Raw genomic sequence first — 23925 nt, forward strand, 5'->3', positions numbered from 1 at the left:
TGGGAAGAATGTCACCAGTAAATACCCTGTCTCTAATGATTTCCTTAGGGAAAAAGGAATGTGGAAATTCCCAAACCACATTTATAGCATGTTTTTTTCACTGCCAGCAGACAAGCAGACACACACATATAGGAAAGGGATGTGACTTTTAGCTACTGCAACTCTGTTCTTTGCAGAAATGCACATGCTATTGACTAGGGCTGAGGGTTTACCACTCAATGGCGCTGTCTCTGCTGGCATTATCTTTGCAGTGTGAATCCAAAAAGATGTCCTTGTAGATCATTCCACACAGGCAGAACATGTCAGGGGCTGGGCAATCACAGTTCTGCAGAACCTGGAGCATGATCTGCAAAGCCTTCTCACGGTCGCCTGCGCTGTTTTTCCTGAAAGATTCATGTGATAAGATCATGAATGTCTGAATCAAGACACAGGAGCTTACTAGTATATACATTCATTCTCTGAGGGGCTGGGTGTAAGGATGCTGTACTTTATTGGAAAAAAATCTAAATTGTATTTCATTTTTCATATTTAAATGTAAGAGCTACTTAAGATACACACCAGTGAATTTCACACAATCTTACTCAGTCCCTACTTGACCCTTTCTCTCTATGTTAGACCTATATTGCAGATGAGAGCATAAGGTGATTAATATATTTGGAAGCACAAAAATAATATGGCAGCCTCCTGTAACTAGATGGAGAGCAAGGATTTTAAGAGCTAAGCCTAAGTCATGAGAATGAGATAGTTTGATAAAAGGTTCTTTGGAAAATGGCAGGACCCCCAAATTCAAGGCCCAGATGAATTTTGAAATGTACCTGAAATGCCTTGCCATCTTCTCAGGAAAGGACTTTAGTGAGTCCTGTTTTCCTATCTCATGTTTCACCCACCAAAACAGGAAATTTGGGAAATTATTTCTATATTCATAAATCACATTCTTCTCTATTATTTAATTATATGGTAAATTTTTCATTTACACACAGGAAATGGATTCTTTAGATAGTTGTTAAAATAATTATTGCCACAAAACAACCTAAGTTTGTGGCTGAAAATGTTAAAAGTGTTCCTGTGAAGATCTGGAAGCAAATGTCCATCAGTAGTGGTGATTGATTAAATCAACTATGGCTAATGATATTCATGTTCATATTATAAAATATTAAACATTTATACAAAGAAATGAACAATATCTCTGTAATACTGCTATGGAAAGATCTCCAGAATATGTTGTTAAGTCAAGAAAGCAAGGTGTTGAATACTGTGAAGAGAATGCTATTTTTTTATTTAAGGGGGATGTGAATAAATATATGTATCTGTTTTTATGTCTTAAAATGGAAGGGTAAACCAAAAGGTAATAAAAGTGGCTACCAATAAGTGGAGAGAGAAAACATGATGAAGGGAACAGGGGTAGAGATTACACTTCTTGGAATTTGACTCTGAAACTATATAAGATTTTACATAATTATAAAAGAAAATTAAATAAAAATTTAGAAACAGTATTCCCTAAAAACACTGCTTGGCAATGAACATACCATTTGAATTTGTGGTTAGGACAAAATAAATAATGAGCCTATGAATCTGGTTGACGGCTTACCCACAAAAGAGAAACTAATTCATATGATTTTAAAACACAGCAATTTGACTGTATTTTTCTAAAAAATATAACCTAAGGAAAAAAAACATAAATGCAAAGAAATCTTAAATAGTTTCTAGTAATCATATTGTTAGTGACAATACTGGTATTGGTATTTTGAAAATATTATATATCTTTTAGTATGAAATACAACAAACAATGTTAACATTACTAGGAACCAGATTTTTCAGCATAAGAGGAACACACATAAAATCAAAAAAGTTAATAAAAACCCTCTAGTCCTAAATTTGAATTGGAACATCAGTATGAATTCATGGAATAGTTTCCTTAGCTCTACCAAAAAGGTCCTAAACAATGATCAGTGAGAACCTCCACGTCCTGATTAGAATTTGTAAATATCTCACTAAAAGGAATCAGGACTCCTTGGAGGACTGGCTGGTTCCAGATATGTCTAAATGATCCTAGAACATATTAACATACAAAAAAGCAAAGAAGCTACTCAGCTCATAGCAAAAAGACTCAAAAGCCAAGTTGAATCAGTGATTGGTAAAATAGGGGATGGTTAGAGCATCAAGAAGAATTATACAGATGATGTATTATAGAATTGTACACTTGAAACTTTCATAATTTTATTAACCAATATCACCCAATTAGTTTAATAAAATAAAAAGGAGAACTATAGGGGACTGAAACTTATCAACTATATTATGAGTTCATAATGATCTTATAAAACCTCATTGGTCACCTTTGGAGCTAACTCATTGTTTTTGAAAACTGATCAAGGCAAATTCAAGCACATAAACTCTTTTCTCATACAAACTGTAGACCAGGGTAGCCAAGTCAATGGTGAGGGAAAATTTCTCTTTATAAAGTATTTGTGCTAATAACTCAGGAATTAAATATAAAATTCAAATATTACTATTTTGTGACCTCTAATAAAATAATGGATCTAGGCAATGATCGTCAAGGGCCACTAGCATCACAAAAAGAATAAAAAACAGATAAAGTACACAATCAAATATTAAGTATACTTTTTAAAAAGTCAGACCAGAATCTGAAATAAGTGTCCATATCTAACTACCAACTTACAGGGAGAAAAAGGGACAGAGAAGCTCACTAATGTCACCATAGGCATACGATCAGTAAACCCCAAAACTTTGGAAGCTCTACAGGACAAATACTTCTTCAACAAATGAATAAGAAAAAGAAAAAACAAAATAAGAGAAAACTTATATACTAAAAAAAACCCTTATGAGTCATATTAATGAACATGAACAGAAGAGACAAAGAAAACAAGGCTGGTGGTTACTACAGAGACAATGAACCCACGCTGCCCTCCTGGGCACATGTCCTTCTACCTGAGCAATGGCCTGCCTGGATAGCTCCGAGGCTGAGGCTAAGGTGACTGCTGTAGGTTCTGAAAGAAGCCTACAGCCCCTCTAGTATGGGCTGGATTCAGTAACATTCATCTAATATAATTTCTACACAAAGCACATTTATAGCATGTTTTCTTCTTATCACTCACCTTTAACTCTTTTAGTGTGATACATCAGATATTCTAATCAATGTGTCATGCATTCAGTTTCCCTTCCACTTACTGAGTAATTCAATGAGTTAAACTTTACTTGAGTTGGAGGTCTTGCCCCAAAGATGCAGGGAGTAAAATGAGTATATTCTAATTTTATGACAGGCAAGCTTTGTTGGGTTTAACCTAGGACTTTGATTCTGTTATTTTTCCAGACCATTGTTTTGCCTACTGCTTGAATTCCTAGTCAGAATCTTCTCGCTGCATTAGCATATCTAATCAAATCCTGTCTGTAAAAGCAGCAGCAAATAAAAATTGCTCATAAAGAATTTCATACCACTGAAAGGCAAGCCGTTTAACTGCTCAATGGAAACTTAAAGCAGTTTTGAATGGGATTCTGAATACAGTGAAGTGGAAGCTATCAGGAAAAGCTGGCCAGCTCAAGACAGCTTTTCTAATACAGGGAGACCTTGCCATCTTAGGGCCAAACATCATTCATTACTATTAACCTTTTTAAAAAAATATATTTTATTGTTTTTTTACAGAGAGGAAGGGAGAGGGATAGAGAGTTAGAAACATCTATGAGAGAGAAATATTGATCAGCTGCTTCCTGCACATCTCCTACTGGGGATGTGCCTGCAACCAAGGTACATGCCCTTGACCGGGATCGAACCTGGGACCCTTGAGTCCACAGGCCGACACTCTATCCACTGAGCCAAACCAGTTAGGGCACCATTAACCTTTAGTAACTAATTTATGGACGTGATTTGCTCCACTTCCAAAGACTTAGAGGTCAACTGTAATGCAGGAAAAATCACTATTTGCCCACCACTATTTTCTCCTCTATCAGTATAAGGCAGTGGTCAGCAAACGGCGGCTCGTGAGCCACATGCAGCTCACGAGCCGCGGTTTGCCACTCTGTTGACTAATGAGTTTGCCCACCACAGGTATAAGGTAATTCCCTAAACTTTCTCAAAAGTGTACCTAATGCCAGATCCTACTGTAACTATGCTGACAGCTGGCCAAATTATACTTAGAGAAAATTCAGGATCAGATTGCATGCATTTGCTTTACCTGCAACTTGTGTTCTGGTCACACTGACTATTCCCTGAAGACACACTGCACATGCACTCTATGCTCACTCTTCTGTTCTGGTCAAGTGGAATGGACTTTTCACCACCTCCATCCCACACTCTCTCCTGCCCATGAAGTAATTCTTTTTTGTTGTTGTTAATCCTCACCGAGGATATTTTTTCCATTGTTATTCAGAGAGAGAGTAAAGGTGGGAGGGAGGGGGGAGAGAGAGAGACACATCGATGTGAGAAAGACACATCGATTGGTTGCCTTCCGCATGTGCCCAGACCGGGGCTGGGGATCAAACCTGCAACCCAGGTACATGCCCTTGACTGGGAATCGAGCCTGACACCCCTCAGTAAATGGGCTGAAACTGTAACCACTGAGCAATACAGGTCAGGGCTATGAGGTAATTCTTACTAAGTCTTCAAATCCCTGCTCAAAAGACCCCAGAAAATGCCCAAGCAGAATGACTTTCTCCCTCTGCTATGTTTCCATAACACTTTGGACAAACCTTCATTAAGACCTTTATCGCTCTGAGCTAGCAAGCTTTAATTATATGCTGACCACACAGGTAGAATATATGTTCCAAAGATAAAGTCCTTGAAGACCAAGACCTTGCCCATTTTCATAACCTTGACACTGAACACATGATCTGGCTCATATTCAATGAGCACTGAGTAAATGAAGGAAGCAGAATTTAACAGGTGGCTTATTTCAAAACTCTATACAGTATGTACATTATCATCCTTACCCGTTCAGTGCAAATGCATAGTGGAATTTAATACTATAATGGTCGGTCAAATCACACATAGGCAGCATGTCCAGTGTTTCTACCAGCTTTACCATTGCATCGTAGTCCTGTTGGCAAGAGGTCCCAAGGTAAGAAAGGGAGGAAACAAAGGTCTTCATAGGTTTTTCTGAACAGTAATAAACCTGAGACAGCCTAGGAATTTAAATATAAGCCTTCCTTACAAACAGCATTTAGTGAAGTTACTTACAACCCAGCAGCCAGAAAAAGCTATCATGTTTTGAGTGCAGGAGAGTTACCACCACCAGCACAGCAATGGGTTAAAATGATCTGGACATAAACATATAAGAAATCTTGCAGTCATTTGCTACATAAAGGGAAGAAACATCCCAGTCACTCCTATTTTGCCAGAAACAAATGAATTAATCTAAACCTGTGTTTTGCAGCCTTGGCACTACTGATATTTTTGGGCTGGGTCATTTGTTGTTGTGGGGCACTATCCTGTTAAGCAGTATCCCTGGCCTCTAGCTCCTAGATGTGACAACCAAAAATGCTTCCAGACACTGTCACATGTGCCCCAGTTGAGAACCACTGCCCTAAACTGTGTAATTACCTAGGGAAAAATTGCTACCATGTTTTTCTCATCTGGGTCCCCTCTGAGCAGTGCCATCTGCTACCCTTTCAGCCAGGCTTAGAATTACTGTTATTGGCCAACTTGCTGAGAGCCAGAAATAGTTAGCACAGGACTTCCCACCGAAATCCCATGACTGTTTTGTGGCTCTGCACCTGAATGCAGCTGCCCAAGGAAGTGTATTCCAAGAAGCTTCTGGCTCACCTTTATGCCTGTGAGTTCCACTAATGTAAGGCTATAAAAAGATGTGTGAAGGCAAGGACAGGAGGAAGGCAGCAGCTCAGGAAGACTTCAAAAAAGGCCATTCCCATTCTCTTGTCCCATGGGAAATAATTTAATCATCATTGTTAAATCCTATTAAAATCAATCAGATGCATCTGTTTATCACTAGGGGCATGAGTTCCTTTGTGACTGACTCTGTTCTTGGTTCAGGTCCTAAATGAATGCCTCTCTTGTTTAGATTTAAAGACCTCTAACCAATGATCCCCAATATGGCTTTGTGGAATTATGAAGCTAAGGTACATTGCCTTGTACATTCCTCCAAAGGGAAGGAGGGCAATATATCCTTAGAAATGGCTCAACAGCTTAAATTTGGAAGGAAGACAGGCCCATTTCCATGCTACCACATCCCACAAACCCTGTCTCAGGAATTCTCCAGAAGTCTCTGACACTTGTCTTACTTCCTGTCCGCTACTCCTGCTCTTCCTGTCACTGATGGGTGATGGTAAACAAAGAAGGAAGTGACAAAGGCCTAAAGGAAGCAGCATAGCAGAGGAGTTAAGAGTAAAGACAATGAAGCCAGTTGCCTTAGTTTGAATCCTTGACTTTGCCAAATGCTGTGTGACCTTGGGCAAGTCACTTAACTTCTCTGTGCCTCATCTTCCTTATTTGCAAAATGGGGATAATCAGAGTATTTAACTCATAGGCTTGTTTTGAATATGAATTGAAATAGGATTTGCAAAGGGCTTGGAACAATGCCTACCTTAAAGTGCATAAAAACTGTTAAATTTTGCATTTCTTTTAGTGAGCAATACCATATATGAGATTTCGTTGGAGTAGCCATCTGATATGACAAAACCTTCTCCAATATTTCCACTACAACAGATACAGGTGACCTAGGATGTAGCCACATACTATTTTGCCTATAAAACAGCTACCTAACTGTGCACCTAGTATAAGAGTACTTCATATGAGGAATTTCTCATGCCAAGGATGAACGCTGCATGTGTTAACCTCAGGTAAACTTATATTGCATACCTGGATATCACGGTAGGACAGCAGTAAATTAATGATGATATCTGAAGTCAGAATCTCGGTATCATCTATGTGGAGTTTGATCCGAGCCAGCTCCTTTGCCAGTTCATCGCCCTTGAATATCTCTCTGGCTCTCCGGATGTCATTTAACAAGCTTTCTTTGTAATAAATACTGGAGAGGGAAACATGAAAACCTCAGGTTGCATCTCCATGCATCCAGGCTGACTTATAATGACCATAGAGTGATTCAAATTTGTGGTCCAATTTCCAAGTAATTTTTAAATGGAGACTGGGTATTTTCAATCGGGGGGTAATACTGTCAACTCATTAAGTAGCTAAAATCACTTAACTAGAGAGAGTAAAATTACTCTGTTCATTAAAAAGAGAGAATAAGCTCAATTAAATAAGTCTTTAGAAAGAGAGAAACATATAAGAATAAGAACTGTTACTTTGGCTAATTATAAAACTATGCCAAATGTGTATATAATACACAGGCTGGTCCAATGCTTATAAGAAGAATTAAAAAACATTTAAAGAATAAAGTAATGCCCCACAGAAAGCACTCTGATAGAAAAATATCAGTGCAGCCCTGGTTGGTGTTGCTTGATGGTTAGAGCGTTGGACCTTGCACCAAAAGGTTACATATTCAAGTTCCAGTCAAGGGCATGTACCTGGGTTGTAGGTTTGATCCCTGGCCCCAGTCAGGTGTGTGCAGGAGGTACCAATCCATGTGTCTCTCTCACAAAGATGTTTCTCTCTCTACCTCCCTCCCTCCCTCCTATTCTCTAAAAAAAAATCAATGGAAAAAATGTCCTCGGGTGAGGATTAACAACATATATACATATTAGTGCATTGCTTTAATATTTTATTTTCTGGCCTATTGCTTATTACCCCAATGATAAGCAAATTAGCAAATTCTACCAGTGTTTAAAATTCTATTATTGAGCATAAAATTCTATTATTAATCTAATGAGTCATTAACTTGGATGACAGCCATTATTCATTTGGTGGACTATAAAGGCATCAAAGCTATTAAGGCATTATTAGTTTAGCCTGACAAGTTATACATTAGTCTTCTTTTCAAGGGTAATTCTGAAAAATAGTTTTAATAAACTAAGAAACCTAATAAGAAGAGTAACTTGTAAATAAATAAAGAAAACACCAAGTTGAGTATGGCTTGAGGACATCAAATATGTAATAAGCATGCAGCTATTTCTACCTCTGGGAATCAGGAAAGATGTTGCTAATGACTGTGAACTTGGAAATGGCTTCCAACCCATTTTCAGCACAGGGCTTCAGGCAGCCTTTACCAATTAAGAGTTGGCACTTGAGCTAAAAATTTTGCCATCCTCATTATAGATGTTTTTAAACCATTAGCACCATTTAACCTCTCACTAACCATCGCCAGGTATCTGCCAGTTCAAGGTGTGAATCAACTAGCAGGTATTTCAAGTCCTTTGAAATTAAACCAAATCCAAAGAGGCCACTCCTGAGGAGAAAGGGGTCCCAGCCTAGGGTTCATGAGCTTGGAAGAAAAGTCCCCCTAACTATGGGTTGTAAAACCAGCAGGGATTATGGCAGAGAGACACAGAGCCTGCTGGAGACCCAGGTGTTCCATTTAAAGGGCCAGCACACGAACTTACTCAGATTCCTAGCACCAGGCGGCTCTGGAGGACCCAGACACATACTGGGAGGAACTGGCCTATCTGGCATCAGGGAAGGAACTTAGGGGCATCTTTCTTCCAGACAGGGGTGCTTGCAGGGGTAACTGTTCCTGTCCTTGGACCTCCCCTATCGCAGGGCTGACTGGCAACCAAATCTGAGTATCAATCAGTGGCCCACACTGTTTTCTCTGCCCTAATGATTCCCTAAGACCCTGCCCTATCCAATTTGCAGCCCCACCCAAGCTGTTTGCAGCAGCTATTCCCTAGGAATGTCCTATCCTGGCTCAGGCTTCAGAATTGGCTAAAATCTCTCAAACAAGCTGCAGCTGGTGACAGCATGTATCAAACCTGTCAATAAAAGGCCAAAGACCCAGCACAAGCCTCCTTGCTTCACAGCTGGGCCTTGCCTCCTGCACAGCAGCTCTCCCACTGTAGTCACAGCTGGTCCTCACAGCCAATTAGCCTGGAGGTAAACTCCTCCCAGTGACACCAATAGCAATCAAGGCTCAACTACAAGAGTATGCACACAGCCCACACAGGGACACACATAGAGTGCCCAGCTCAGGTGACTGGGGAGGCTGATCCACTGGGCCCTACAGGACACCTACCACACAAGGCCACTCTACCAATTCCAGGAGACATAGCAGCTCTACCTAATACACAGAAACAAACACAAGGAAGCAGCCAAAATGCCGAGACAAAGAAACATGTCACAAATGAAATAAATAGAAGCAAGCAACCTACTGGATACAGAGTTCAAAACCATGGCTATAAGGTTACTCAAGGATCTTAATGAGACTTTCAAGGATCATAGTGAGAATGCCAAAGACATGAAAAAGGACCAATCAGAAATTAAGCATACACTAACTGAAATAAAGAATAATTTACAGGGATTCAACAGTAGAGTAGAGGATTCTGAGAATCAAATCAATGATTTGGAATCTGAGGAAGCAAAAAACACCCAATCAGAAGAGCAAAAAGAAAAAAGAGTCCAAAAATAAGAAGAAAGTGTAAGGAGTCTCTGGGACAATTTCAAGCATACTAACATTTGCATTGTGGGGATGCCAGAAGGAGAAGAGAGAGCAAGATATTGAAAACCTATTTGAAGAAATAATGACAGATAACTTCCCATACCTGGTGAAAGAAATAGACTTACAAGTCCAGGAAGCACAGAGAGTCCCAAACAAGAGGAACTCAAAGAGCCCACACCAAGACACATCATAATTAAAATGCCAAAGGTTAAAGATCAAGACTATCAGCTGCTTTCTCAAGAGAAATTTTGCAGGCCAGAGGGTAGTGGCAAGAAATATTCAAAGTGATGAATAGCAAGAACCCACAACCACGATTACTCTACCCAATGAAGTTCTCATTTAGAATTGAGGGTAAGATAAAGAGCTTCACAAACAAGAAAAAACTAAAGGAATTCATCACACCAAACCAGTATTATATGAAATACTATTGTTGTTGTTGGAGGAGGAGGAGGAGGAGGAAGACATAAGATATGAACAATAAAATGGCAACAAATATGTCTATCAACAATAGAATCTAAAATCAAAATAAATAAACAAGAAAGCTAATGAACAAAATAAATGGGTTAATAAAGCAGAATCAGAGGCATAGATGCATTGAACAGACTGACGAATCTCAGAAGGGGTGTGGGAAGAGATTAACAAAGATCTTACCTATGGACACAGACAGTGGGTTGGTGAAGGCCTAGGGTGGGGCAGGAACCGGTGGGGGGGGCAATGGGGGGAAAAGGGAGAGATCTGTAATACTCTCAACAACAAAGATTTAAAAACAAAACAAAACAACAAACAAACGAAAATGACTGGTAGGGGTTCCCCATTCTCTAGGCACTATGATCTTTTGAGGGGGTCTCGCCTCCATGAACGTGATGGGAAGATTGTGACAAAGTGCCCAGGGTTGTTGAATGCTGAGGGGAGTTACCATGAAGTTATTTTGATGTCCCTGAGGAGGCTAGTGAATCTGTCCACCAAGGTCACATGCAGGGTATTCAGCATGGTGTCCCACTTGGGTTGCAAGTACTCTGAGGCATGCCTCTGGAGATCGCTGTCACAGCAAATGTATTCAGCACATGGTGTCATGATGTACGGGATGAAATAATAATTTTCACTAGATACCTGGGAAAAAGAAACAAAAAAGTTTCACAAAGCAATTGATGCAGAAGCATAGCTGTGGACTTGGAACCTGGTGGGACAGGGAAGGAGAAAATGCCTAAGTATTATCACAACCTGTGTAATATGACTACAAATCTATGAGGCACAGAATAGGAAACCACTCGATTTCACAAGCTGTAACACATGGATATATGACAAAAATTTGGTTTTAAATACTGAACTGATCTGTGTATGTCTCAGAACTTCACTGGCAGAGGTTTTAGGGGTTTAAAATCTCAGAAATTACATTATTTTATTACATGCTCCCCAAATAAGATAACCAAAAATTGCAATGTAAAGGCATTTTTTCTTTTTTTTTTTCAGCATTAATGGAAAAGCCATAATATTTGATAATGTAACCACAAGTTAACCATCATAAATTTTGTTGGGTAAGAATTGTTTTGAAAGAAGCAATATAAATATGATTAGTCTCAGAGATGTTTTGAAAAAGGATCTTTAAAAAAATAATACTCATACTAGTAAAACAATATTTTTTCCTATGGAATAATTAAAATTTGACTATGAATTGTGATTCTTTGTAAAGCATAAACATTACCTTTAAAGTGTACTAAATCAATGGTTAATTTTTGACACTAAGTTTTAAAGAATTTACATGGTGCCAGAAATAATTCCTCTGACTTCTTGCATTTAATTTTAAAAAATTAAACCAATGAAGTTATCTAGGCATTTTGCCCTAATGCAGATATATCTTGGAAAACACACTTTCTCTAAAAATGAGAATTCAAATAAGGAATACAGCTTCTAAGTTAAATACATTAATTACAGAGGCTACTTCCAGGGGTGAAATCAACCTGCAAAATATATATACCATACTTTGAAGGTATTGTTATTCTTACAAAGAAAAATTAAAACCAAGTTAAAGAACATCTGTGGCCCTAGCTGGTTTGGCTCAGTGGATAGAGTGTCGGCCTGTGAACTGAAAGGTCCCAGGTTCGATTCCAGTCAAGGGCACATGCCCGGGTTGTGGGCTCGATCCCGTGGGGGACTTGCAGGAGGCAGCCGATCCATGGTTCTCTCTCATCATGGATGTTTCTATCTCTCTCTCCCTTTTCCTTCCTCTCTGAAATCAATAAAAAACATTTAAAAAATAAAATAAAATTGGCTTAAAAAAAAAAAGAACATCTGTGGACTATGTATACTAATCACAAAATACCAAAAAGTTCTAAGATTTAATAGATAATCTCTTGGGGTTGGCTATATTTTCACAAAGGCACAACCTTTATCTTTCATCACATAGACATGTTTTCTGAAGTGATAAAATGCTGAAAGTGGCTATCTTTACTATCTTTAAAGCAGTAGAAAATAACATAACTGAAGATGGATGAGAAAGAAGTCATTTTATGAAACTCTGAAGTTATATGAACCTGACCCCAGCTCCAAGCAGCATTACTTCAATCCATAATGAGGGGCAAGTTAGCAGACTCTCTTTAAAAGGCACCTCATTTACTTTGATATTCGATTTCAACATTAGTTGTGAGCTGTTCATTCTGCTGAACCCAACCTTTTTTTTGTTTGCCCTACTTCCATAGCATCTGAAGTAGAAGAAATAACTGTCTATATTCCATTAGTGGACAACATTTGAAAATTACCATAAACAATACCTCTCAAGGTTTATGTCCCTTCACCCTTTTCTCTTAGATGCTATTTTATAATCTTCCAGCCACCTCTGGTCCTTTATTTTGTTCCCCTGAATGCTCTGATTTCTCATACCACATCAAGCATGGCAACTAGTACCTAAAGTAATTTTAAAGTAATGCCAAATTTAGCAGAGATTAATTGCCAAATCCTTTAGAATTTCATTCCTAAAAAACAAACAAAAACTTAGGGAGAATGGTGTCATGGTATAAAATTGAACAAGAATGAATGGACTTCCTGGTTGTTTAGGAGGGAGAATGTTCTAGTGAAGAAGGGTATATAATGGAATGGTAACAGAACTACACTAAGTCTCCTGGAGTAGACCCTGATATATCCAACAGTCAGGATGGAAAAAGAGTTTTCTTCCTTGCACTGTGCTTTAATGTAATTCTTGTTTTAAGAAATAACTGTTTCCTAGACATTCCTTGCATTAAATCCAAATTACACCTTTTCACTTGTGTGACAAAAATGGAATGACAGACATTAAGTACTGAAAGTTATCTATGAACAAAATGACAGAATTCAACCTTCTCTTTTTATTGATGAGGACACTGATAATTAGGGTGGGGTGGAGTGACTACCCAAAGTTCTTCAGAGACAGGGCTGGACTATAACCTGTGTCTCCTGGCCCCAGGCTCAATCTCCTTTGACTGGACCCCCCCTCCCCATCTCCATGAAGAAGGTAATTTAAGAAACAGAAAACTAGAAAGAACAGGAAAGACCCCCTGTAAGTGGACAATATCAGTATGTAAATGGGACAAAATGAAGTGACATATCTTCCCATTTTTCCCCCCAAGAGGAACTCAAAATCACCCTGATGCCTCATTTTACATGATGGCTTGTTAAATCCAGGCTGCTATGGTAATCCATTTGTTTTCTTTCTAGAACTTCATCCTCTGAATTGGAGGAAGGTAAAGGCTTTGCCTCAGGTAAGGAACTCTGCATGGGTGAGAAGAAGCCTGGGCCCCACAGCTTCAGGTTGGGGCCTTCTGTGGAGGAGACAAAGTCAAGCAAAGCTCCTGCTCCCTTGTGGAGGGCACCCTCAGGAGATCTCTACTTCCTGGGATCTTTTCTCCCGTTCCCTCTGGGAACTCCAGGTGAAATAGGAAAAGAGGCATGAGGAGCTTTCCTTCTAGAAGGGCCACTGGGAAGGAGGCTGAGGGCAAAAAAAAAGGGGGGGGGGACAAAGGAACAGTTCCTAGTCTAGGTCACAATTTCTAACCACAAAGACATAGGTCTAGAAGGATGGGCAGTTTGGGGGGCACTCAAAAGTACAGGATAACCTTGGCACAATTTTCAAGGACATGATCTTATTTAAATGTTTTTAGGGTGGGGGCTTTATTATACAGTTCAAACCAACATGGCATTATCAATATGCCATTGCAGGAACTTTTAAGCCAAATTGGGAAACTTTAGCACATAAATGGGACAGAAGGAACTGGGAACCTGTACCACTTCCCATTTGCAACAGTATGGATGGAACTGGAGAGCATTATGCTAAGTGAAATAAGCCAGTCAGAGAAAGATAAATATCACATGATCTCACTCATTTGTGGAATATAATGAACAACATAAACTGATGAACAAAAACAGATCCAGAGACAGAGAAGCATCAATCAGACCATCAAACTCAGAGGGAAGGTAGGGGAAGGTGGGGGTAAGGGGGAGAGATCAACCAAAGGACTTGTATGCATGCATATAAGCCTAACCAATGGACACAGACAACGGGGGGGGGTGTGAGGGCATGAGTTGGGGGTTGGAGGTGAAATGGGGAAATGACACATATGTAATACCTTAATCAGTAAAGAAAACAAATCAAAAAATATGTACCACTTCTTTTCATCTGTGGCAGGAAACGTAGCTAAGCCCTCATATTAACTGGGATATAAGTTCATATTTTTCCATTGTTAGAAAAACTTTGGTGGGAAGTATAAGGGTACTAGGTACTGGTTCCAGCAAAAGTAAATAAATTATATATATATATGGTGCTGAGGTATGATTTTATTTTTTATTTTTAATTTTTTTCAACTACATTTTACTTTCAGTATTATTTTGTATTGGTTTCAGGTGTACAGCATAGTGATTAGACAATCATATCTTTACAAAGTGTTCCCCTTGATATTTCCAGTACCCAACTGGCATCACACATAGTTATTACAATACTGACTCTATTCCCTATGCTGTAGGTTACATCCCTGTGACTATTCTGTAGTTTCCAATATGTACTTCTTAATCCCTTTACCTCTCTTACCTAATCCCTCAACTCTCCTCCCCTCTGGCAATCACCCATCAGGTCAGGCTTACAGTCCTAGTGTATAACAAAGAACAAGTATACTTGCCTGACTTTGCCTTCTGGCCCACAGTCTGGAGAGCTGATTGGGGCCTGAGCTAGCTGGCAGCTTGAGGGACAGGGGGTTCTAGCTATCCCCCTTAGAAACACAATCAACAGGCACAATTAGAAATCACTTCGCTATCTGTGGGATTTTCAGGCAAACATTTTACCCATTTACATTTATGAAGTTAAAAATCTGAAAATATAATACTTACTGTGTTTTTCTGAGTTACCATATCCTGAAAAGAAAAAAAGATAATCTGAATACAGTGTTTTTCCAAAACAGTTAATTTCCATAAGCAAGTACTTTGTCCCAACCAATCATCCAGAGCAGTGGTTCTTAAACTTTCTAATGCCGTGACCCTTTAATACAGTTCCTCATGTTGTGGTGACCCCCAACCATAAAATTATTTTCGTTGCTACTTCATAACTGTAATTTTGCTTCTGTTAATGAATCGTAATGTAAATATCTGTGTTTTCCGATGGTCTTAGGCGACTCTGCTAGCGGTTGAGAACCGCTGCTGTAGAGCCTAAGACCACCAGAAAACAGATATTTACATTACGATTCATTAACAGTAGCAAAATTACAGTTATGAAGTAGCAACGAAAATAATTTTATGCTTGGGGGTCACCACAACATGAGGAACTGTATTAAAGGGTCGCGGCATTAGGAAGGTTGAGAACCACTGATCCAGAGTAAATCAGTTGAAACCTGACCTGCAAAAAGCTTCAAATAAAATAAGCCTCTAAGAATTGTAAAATTCATGATCTAAGGAAAATTTATCATAATTGGTTAGCTTTGGAACTACTTGGGGGCATATATGATTATAAGAATTTTCCTATAACAATAGCAATGCTTTTGTCTCAAGAGAGACTGAGATTCAAGTTTGGGGCTCTGAATACCCTACACCTTGTCTTCCCAGTGAGGAATGTCAGTGACAACGAGGAAGTGCATGGGAAGCACCGTGGTATCCTCAGGTCTGAAACACTTCTTGACTCATCCATGTGAAGGCTGTAGCCACTCCCACAGAAAATCCTCCTATGGAAGGGGTGTCACTGGTAGGATTCCTGACCCCTCACTATAGTTGTCTAGGAATTTTCAAATGCAATGACAACATTTTTAGTCAGTTAACTTAGCATGTTTATGCAGCCCTTGATTGGATCATTTATGCACTGCAAGCCAACATTTGCCCGAAAAAGAAAACACAATTAGAGCTGCCCCATAAAACGTTTTTACATATTCTGAGATGTCTATTTTCTGACGATAAGTGCAGATTGCTTCTTCTGGCATCAGATATAACTGACTACCCACTTTCATTTCAGGAAATACTATTCCATATCATTAAAAATTAAAACTTATCTAGGTCATAGGACTTTCCAGAGGAATTCACTGGGCACAGCTGAGAAAAAAAATGTATTAAATTGGGAAAAAATACATACTAATTACAGGTTTCTCATAAAAATATACTTAATAATGCACCCTTTCATATTTTCTAATTCTAAATATTTCTAAGAATAACTACCTTAGTAAAATCAGTAAAAGGAGAAATTAATATCTAAAGTAATTTAGATTAGTTTATAGCCTTTTGGGAAACTATTCTACAATGTACAGTACAATAATAAAATAGCTTCTTCTTTCAATGTCTTATGAATGACTTCTTAAAACACATTTCTGTGCTATAGTAGAGCACACACCTATATAAAGTGTATGTGTATATAACACATACAGGTTATACATCTGAAGAAGGTGGAATTTCTACCAAGAAATAATCCCAAATTATTATCGAGCCCAGAGCAATCTGGTTAATATTAAATCTCAAGAAACACAAAAATGTCCAACTTGCCATCAGAAAATTATGATGTCTATGAAAGTTAACTCTGAAGCACCGGCACTGGCTTTCAACGCTAGCTGCAGACTCTGGAGGTTAAAAAAAGTTCCCTCAAGACCGTTATGTAATTGGTCTGGGGCAGTGGTCGGCAAACTCATTAGTCAACAGAGCCAAGTATCAACAATACAACGATCGAAATTTCTTTTGAGAGCCAAATTTTTTAAACTTAAACTTCTTCTAACGCCACTTCTTCAAAATAGACTCGCCCAGGCCATGGTATTTTGTGGAAGAGCCACACTCAAGGGGACAAAGAGCCTCATGTGGCTCGTGAGCCGCAGTTTGCCAACCACTGGTCTGGGGTATGGCTTGGGAACTGGGATATTGACAAGTGTTCCAAGTGATTCTGAAGTACAATCAAGGTTGAGTAACACTGCTGTCAACAAACTAATGTTTTATCCCTCAAATGACTTAACACAGATCAAGACTGTCTGACCAACATTAAAATAGTCAACAATATTAATTAGCTGAATTTTGTATTAACTCACCTTAGACATTCACATTTACAAATATGAGCATTTTTAAAAAAGAACGTTATCCAAAAAAGCATTTGTATAAAACTTGCAAAAGTACATTTAAAAGTTCTCAATCATTACTGAGTTGTGCCTAAACACACATTTTCAGTTTTACTCGGCTTTAAACTGAGGGAAAAATAACAATAACAATAAATATTCACTATATCTATGACAAAACTTTCTGCCCATTTTGATAACTGTTAAGTATCTTATTATTATTATCTAAGTCAAGCAATTATTTTTTTAATGTATAGGCTTGGATCAAGTTGTACAAGCAAGTCTTTGTTTCAAGTAAACATATAATACTGCTTTCCCAAAATGAAGTATTCAGGAGAGGTGAACCATGTCCTTTACCTTCAATAAAAGAGCAGTGGCAATGTCGGTATCATAGTACAGGATCACATTATTGGTCATGTTGAAGCTTTCTCGAATTCCGAGGTGGTAGAATAGTGAAGGCTGTCTGGAGACATCACTCATGTCCACCACAGCAATATCTGAAATGAACAAGGAGAGGACAGGGCATAGGTGAGAGAGGTGATCTATCTACTTAATCCACTTCCTGATGATCACCAACGGGAAGCTGCCACAGTTTGTATTTCTACTGGCCTTTAAGGTAAAGCACAAGTGAGAAATGATTTGCTTAAAATTACCTACCACATGAACTCTGGAAAGAAAAGCAACAAGAATTTTTTTAAAAATCTTCCTTCTTCAGGGTGCTGGGAATGTAGCTTAACTTAAAAACTGCTGAGGATGTATTTTTAATAGGAAACATACCATATTCAAAGAATATATTTAGCTTATATACAATGTATAAGGTATAATGAAATGAAAAATGACACTCTCACCATGCAGCCCAAGACACAGAGCATCATCTGTACTATTGGGAGCCCCACCCTCCTGCCCAAGAACACCTCTGTCCTGATCTCTGTATTTACCAGTTTCCTGCATATAACTATATACATGTATATGCATATTATACATTATTATAACACATGAATTCCTAAACAGTATATTGTTTAGTTTTGTACATCTTTGAGCTTTATATAATAGTACCGCACCATTTGTATTCTTTGACGTGCTGTTTTTGGTGTAAGACTACCAATTTGTATGTTTAGCTTTAGGTTATACATTCCACTTAAACATAGCAGTCCATTTATGACTAGAAAATAATGTCTTCATCCTGTCTAGAGACATTTTGTTCATTATTTTTCTTTATCCTATTTCAAACTGTTGTACATGTTTGTGCCATGCTCCTGGCTCACACACCTGCCATCAACTTGACAATGTAGCTTAAATGCCCCTGGAGTTGTGTCCTAGAGATCTATTCGGAACAGGGGAGTGACATATCAGACCACTCACAGTGAAATATTTGTAATACAAAGTATAGGATGATTTAACTCACTTTACATGTTGCTCTTCCAGCTGACAAGGCAAAACAAACAAACAAACAAACAAACAAATAAATAAATAAATAAATAAAAAGAAGCATTATACTGCAAGCTAGGGTGCATCCATTACTTTAATGTTTTTATTTTATTTTATAGAGAAAGGGAAAGGAATGGGATAGAGAGAAACATCAATTGGCTGCCTCCTGCACCGCCCCCCCATTGGGGATGGAGCCACAACCTGGGCATGTGCCCCCCACCAGAATCCAACCTGTGACCTCATGGTTCATGGGTCAACACTCAACCACTGAGCTACACTACTGGGCCTTTTTGTTAAATCCCCATCCACTGATTTTTAGAGAGTGTGGAAGGGAGGGAGGGGGAGAGGAGTAGAGAGAGTAAGAGGAAGTGAGGGAGAGTGAGTGCCAGAGGGAGTGAGGGATCGAGAGAGCGAGAAAGATCGAGGGAGCAAGACAGAATGAGAGCTGGAGAGAGTGAGAGAAGGAGTGAGGAAATAAGAAAAAGAGAACGAGAGAGAAAGTGGGGGAGCGTGAGAGTGTGAAAGGGAGGGAAAGGGAGGGAGAGAGAGGGAGAGGGAGAGAGAGAGGGAGAGAGGGGTAGAGGGAGGGAGGGAGGGAGGGGAGAGGGAGGGAGGGAGGGAGGGAGGGAGAGAGGGAGAGAGAGGGAGGAAGAGGGAGGAAGAGGGAGGGAGGGGGAGAGGGGGAGAGAGGGGGAGGGGGGAGGGAGAGAGGAAGAGAGGAAGAGGGAGGGAGGGAGGAAGAGGAAAAGAGGGACAGAGAGGGAGAGAGGGGGAGGGAGGGAGAGAGAGAGAAAGGGGGAGGGAGGGAGAGAGGGAGAGGAAAAGAGGGAGAGGGAGGGAGGGAGGGAGAGGAAAAGAGGGAGAGGGAGGGAGAGAGGGAGAGGGGAGGGGGGAGGGAGGGGGAGGGGGAGAGAGACGGGGGGAGGGGGAGAGAGAGAGAGAGAGAGAGAGAGAGAGAGAGAGAGAGAGAGAGAGAGAGAGAGAGAGAGAGAACGAGAACGAGCTCTGGAGCACCAGAGAGCTAGAGAGCATGAGGTGGAGAGTGCCAGAGCAGGAGACCTGGAAGGAGAACTGGAGCGGGCAATCCCGGAGCTGGAGCACGCGCGAGACCTGAAGCTGGAGCAGGCGCGAGAGCTGGAGCACACGAGACCTGGAGATGGAGCGCGCGATCCCGGAGCGGGAGCACGCGCGAGACCTGGAGTGAGAGCACGCGCGAGCGGGAGCACGCGCGAGACCTGGAGCGGGAGCACGCGCGATCCCGGAGCTGGAGCACGCGCGAGACCTGGAGCTGGAGCACGCGCGAGACCTGGAGTGAGAGCACGCGCGAGCGGGAGCACGCGCGAGACCTGGAGCGGGAGCACGCGCGAGACCTGGAGCGGGAGCACGCGCGAGATCCCGGAGCTGGAGCGGGAGATCTAGAGCCCGAGGGCTGGAGAGCTGGACAGCGCTCAGTTAAAGTGTGCAAAACAACACTGGGCCATTTCTAAGAGCCCTACCTCCAGCCCCCACACACTCTCTCAATGGTATTACACCAATTCCCACTGTGACTGAAAATGGAGTCCCCCCAGGAAACATTAAGCAATCCCAGTCCTTGGATGCTGACTGCATTGGTTTGGCTTTGGGAGTTCTAGAAGCTCCCCAGGGGCTGGAACCCACTGCCATAAGGGACACGCAGGAGTGAGAAGATCAAAGTTGGGTAACTGGTGGACTCGGCACTGTCTGGGTTATAAGCTTTCTCTTGGGTTACCAGATGTTTAAGGAGATGAGCCTAAAAGAGGTCTAGAAGCCGGTGGCCTCCACTTTCTTATTTGTAAAAAGAGGTATAATGCTACCTCTACCTACCGTCTCCTCCCGACAGGCCCGGTGCTCTTGTCGAAAGAGTCAGGGGTGCTAGGATGGGGAGGAGCCGGCGCCGCGGCGAGCTTCCGAGGCTGAGGGAAGCTGACAGAAATGGGACATGGGATGGGGTGAAGGGGATGCCCGCCTCACCTGCATGGTAGAAGGCTTCGAGCATGGCCGTCTCCTTGAAGTCCAGCTCCCCGAACCGCATGGTGCTGAGGAGAGCGCCCTGGGCCTCGCAGGCCCGCACGAGGCACTGGAGCGCCCCCTTCTCAGGGCCGCTGTCCTCGGGGCTCTGGTTACAGACGTAGGCGGCCCTCAGGAAGCGCTGCTGTTGGCACTGGCCCTCCTTGCTCGGGGCCGCCCCGTCCGGCTGCCCTGGCTTTGCCGGCGATGGCGGACGCTGAAGGGGTTCGGTCGCTGTCCCCAGCGCCTCAGCCCCCAGCGCCTCCGCCGGGGGAGTCCCGCGGCCACTCTCCATGCGTGGCTCGACGGGACCTTACTCGGTCCCTCCTCCGCGCTGACTGGTCGGCGAGAGCACTTGAGGCGAGGCCACAAGGGAGCCCGTCAGCACCTCTTGAAGCCTGAGGTGGCGACCAGAAGCTACGGGTTGCCCCCAGTCCCTTTTATAGCCTCGGAGGGGCTTAACGGTCAAGGGCGCAGGGAGTTCTGGGAGGAATTGGGGGAGGGGCAGGAGCCAGGAGGGCTCCCCTTGCCGCCTCCGCGGGGCAACGCCCCTGAGAAGGGTGGATTCGTGACTTTGAGGATTTTGTTGTTGCCAGCCTGACTTTTGTTTTTCTCAAAACAATTTGAGGACTTTCAAGTAGAGTAAAAACTCCTCCAAAGCGCTGGTTCGAATTCAATACTATTCAATTCGAAACTAAATAGAGATGTAGTTTTAACCCAGAATTGAGATGAGAAAATGCTTCCTTAAAACGCATCCGATTTTATTGCCAAGAGCATGGCCCACTCCTCCCGATTGTCACTGTGAACTTGACAAAACAACAGGATGCACCAGCAACATATTTATCTGGAAAATAGACTCCAAGTAGCCTGTCTGACCTATTAAATTCTGTGAACCCACAGGAATTTTTACTGTGGGTCTTACCCACCTCACAATTTGGGCCCAAATGTTAAAAGGTAGTATTACCACTAAACGTACTACTTGTATTTATTTTATTTTATTTTATTTTTAAGTTTATTTTGGTTTTGGCAATGACTTTTTTCATTTTTAAATATATTTTTATTGTTGATAGTATTACAGATATCTCCCATTTACCTCCTTTTCCCCCTCCTCCTCTCAGCTCCTACCCACCTTCCCAGGTCTTCACCACCTTATTACCCACATCCATGGGCTATGCATATAAGCATATAAGTTCTTTGGTTAATCTCTTCTTATCCCCCTAACCCCACTTTGAGGTATGTCAGTCTGTTCCATGCCTCCATGCCTCATATCTCATTTTGTTGCTCAGTTCATTTTGTTCATTAGATTCCATAAATAAGTGAGATCATGTGATATTTATCTTTCTCAGTTTGGCTTATTTCACTTAGCATGGTATTTTCCAGGTCCATCTATACTCTCCCAAAAAGGAAGAGATGCCTCTTTTTTATAGCTGCATAGTATTCTCTAGTGCAGTGGTCGGCAAACTCATTAGTCCACAAAGCCAAATATCAACAGTACAACGATTGAAATTTCTTTTTTAAAAAATATATTTTATTGATTTTTTACAGAGAGGAAGGGAGAGGGATAGAGAGTTAGAAACATCGATGAGAGAGAGACATTGATCAGCTGCCTCCTGCACGCCCCCTACTGGGGATGTGCCCGCAACCAAGGTACATGCCCTTGACCGGAATCGAACCCGGAACCCTTCAGTCCGCAGGCTGACGCTCTATCCACTGAGCCAAAGGGCAAACGATTGAAATTTCTTTTGAGAGCCAAATTTTTTAAACTTAAACTTCTTCTAATGCCACTTCTTCAAAATAGACTCGCCCAGGCCGTGGTATTTTGTGGAAGAGCCACACTCCAGGGGCCAAAGAGCTGCATGTGGTTTGCGAGCCACAGTTTGCCGACCACTGCCCTAGTGTAAGTACTTATAATTTAAAAGTGGAAGGTGCAGGGAGGTCTGGGAGGGGCTGGAGGATGGGGCAGGAGCAAGCCAGGCACTCCCTATTGCCTTCCCCGGGGCAGGCCCTCATGACTTTGAGGATTTTGGACATTGTCACAAGGTTTTGTTCTTTCCCCCTCATTTTGTTTTTATTTTATTACTAGAGGCCCAGTGCATAGATTCGTGCACATTGCAAGGAAATTAATTAGAAGGTGGCCGGTGGGGTGGGAGTGGGCAAGATGGGCCGGACACGCCCTGGAGCCAACCTCCCGTAGTCCCTCCCTGGCCAGCCACACCTGGGGTGGTGCTGGGGCTTTCAAGGCATCTGTGGAGTGAGCAGGGTCCCTCCAGCAGGTGGGGTCCCTTGGCCTGGCCTGCTGGGATCTGGCTGAAACGGCAGTCCGACATCCCCTGAGGGGTCCCAGCGTGTGAGGGCACTCTGCAAAGTTCCTGTCGCTCGGCAGATCCTGCGTTGAGTGTCTGCCCCCTGGTGGTCAGTGAGTGTCATACTTGGCCAGTCATAGCCTTTTATATATCTAGATTATTTTCTTCTTTATTGATTAAGGTATTACATATGTGTCCTTGTCCCCCCATTGCTCCCCACCCCCCACTCATGCCCTCACCCCCCTAGATTATTATTTTTTAATCCCCACCTGAGGATATTTTTCCACTGATTTCTTAGAGAGAGTGGAAGAGAGAGGGAAAGACAGAGAGAAATATTGTGAGAGAAACATGTTGATTGGTTGCCTCCTGCATGCCCCCGACCAGGGCCCAGCCAGAGAGGAGCCTGCATCTGAGGTACGTTCCCTTGACCAGAATTGAGCCTGGGACCCTTTGGTCCACAGGCTGATGCTTTATCCACTGAGCCAATCCAGCTAGGGCTTCCCCTTATTTTAAATAACAGTTTTCTGGAGACATAATTCACAAACCATCTAATTCACCTATTTAAGTGATTTCTAGTATATTCAGAGTTAAGCATCCATTACCACCAACAGTTTTAGACTATTTTCATCACCACCCCAAACCCAGTACCCATTAGCAGCCAGTCTCCATCCCCCCAAAACACCCCTCAGCCCTAGGCAACCACCAATCTACTTTCTGTCTCTACATATTTGCTGTTCTGGACATTTCATATATATGGAATCATATAGTGTGTGAACAGAAGTTTTCATCTGTCATGGGTATATACCTAGGAATAGGATTACAGGTCATATGACAACCCTATGTTTAACCTTTAGAGAAACTGCCACTGTATTCCAAAGTGGCTCCACAATTTTATATTCCCACCGGCAATGTACAAGTTCAAATTTCTCCATACTCTCATCAATACTTATTGTTGTCTTTTCTTTAAATTATATACATCCTAATGGGTATGAAGCAGTATCTTATTGTGGTTTTGATTTGCATTTCCCTGACGACAAATGATGTTGAGCATGTCGTCATGTGCTTATCCCCCATTTGTATACTTTCTCTGGAGAAATGTCCATTGGGATCCTTTGCCCA

General features: G+C 41.5%; 1 protein-coding gene across 1 annotated transcript in view; it reads right to left on the reverse strand.

The window, feature by feature from the left end:
• The window catches only part of MAP3K15 (mitogen-activated protein kinase kinase kinase 15), a gene marked incomplete at both ends in the record, with an annotated part of 71416 nt that extends 50618 nt beyond the window's left edge, over positions 1-20798 (reverse strand). Inside the window, 7 exons of the mRNA XM_080652296.1 lie at positions 213-383; positions 4942-5048; positions 6827-6995; positions 10435-10628; positions 14868-14891; positions 17408-17547; positions 20468-20798. Of these exons, the coding sequence (XP_080508422.1) occupies positions 213-383; positions 4942-5048; positions 6827-6995; positions 10435-10628; positions 14868-14891; positions 17408-17547; positions 20468-20798 (1136 nt within the window). The remainder of the gene's footprint in view (positions 1-212; positions 384-4941; positions 5049-6826; positions 6996-10434; positions 10629-14867; positions 14892-17407; positions 17548-20467) is intronic.
• Positions 20799-23925: the final 3127 nt, after the last annotated feature.

Source organism: Plecotus auritus (assembly GCF_963455305.1).
Source record: "Plecotus auritus genome assembly, chromosome: X".
Lineage (NCBI taxonomy): Eukaryota > Metazoa > Chordata > Mammalia > Chiroptera > Vespertilionidae > Plecotus > Plecotus auritus.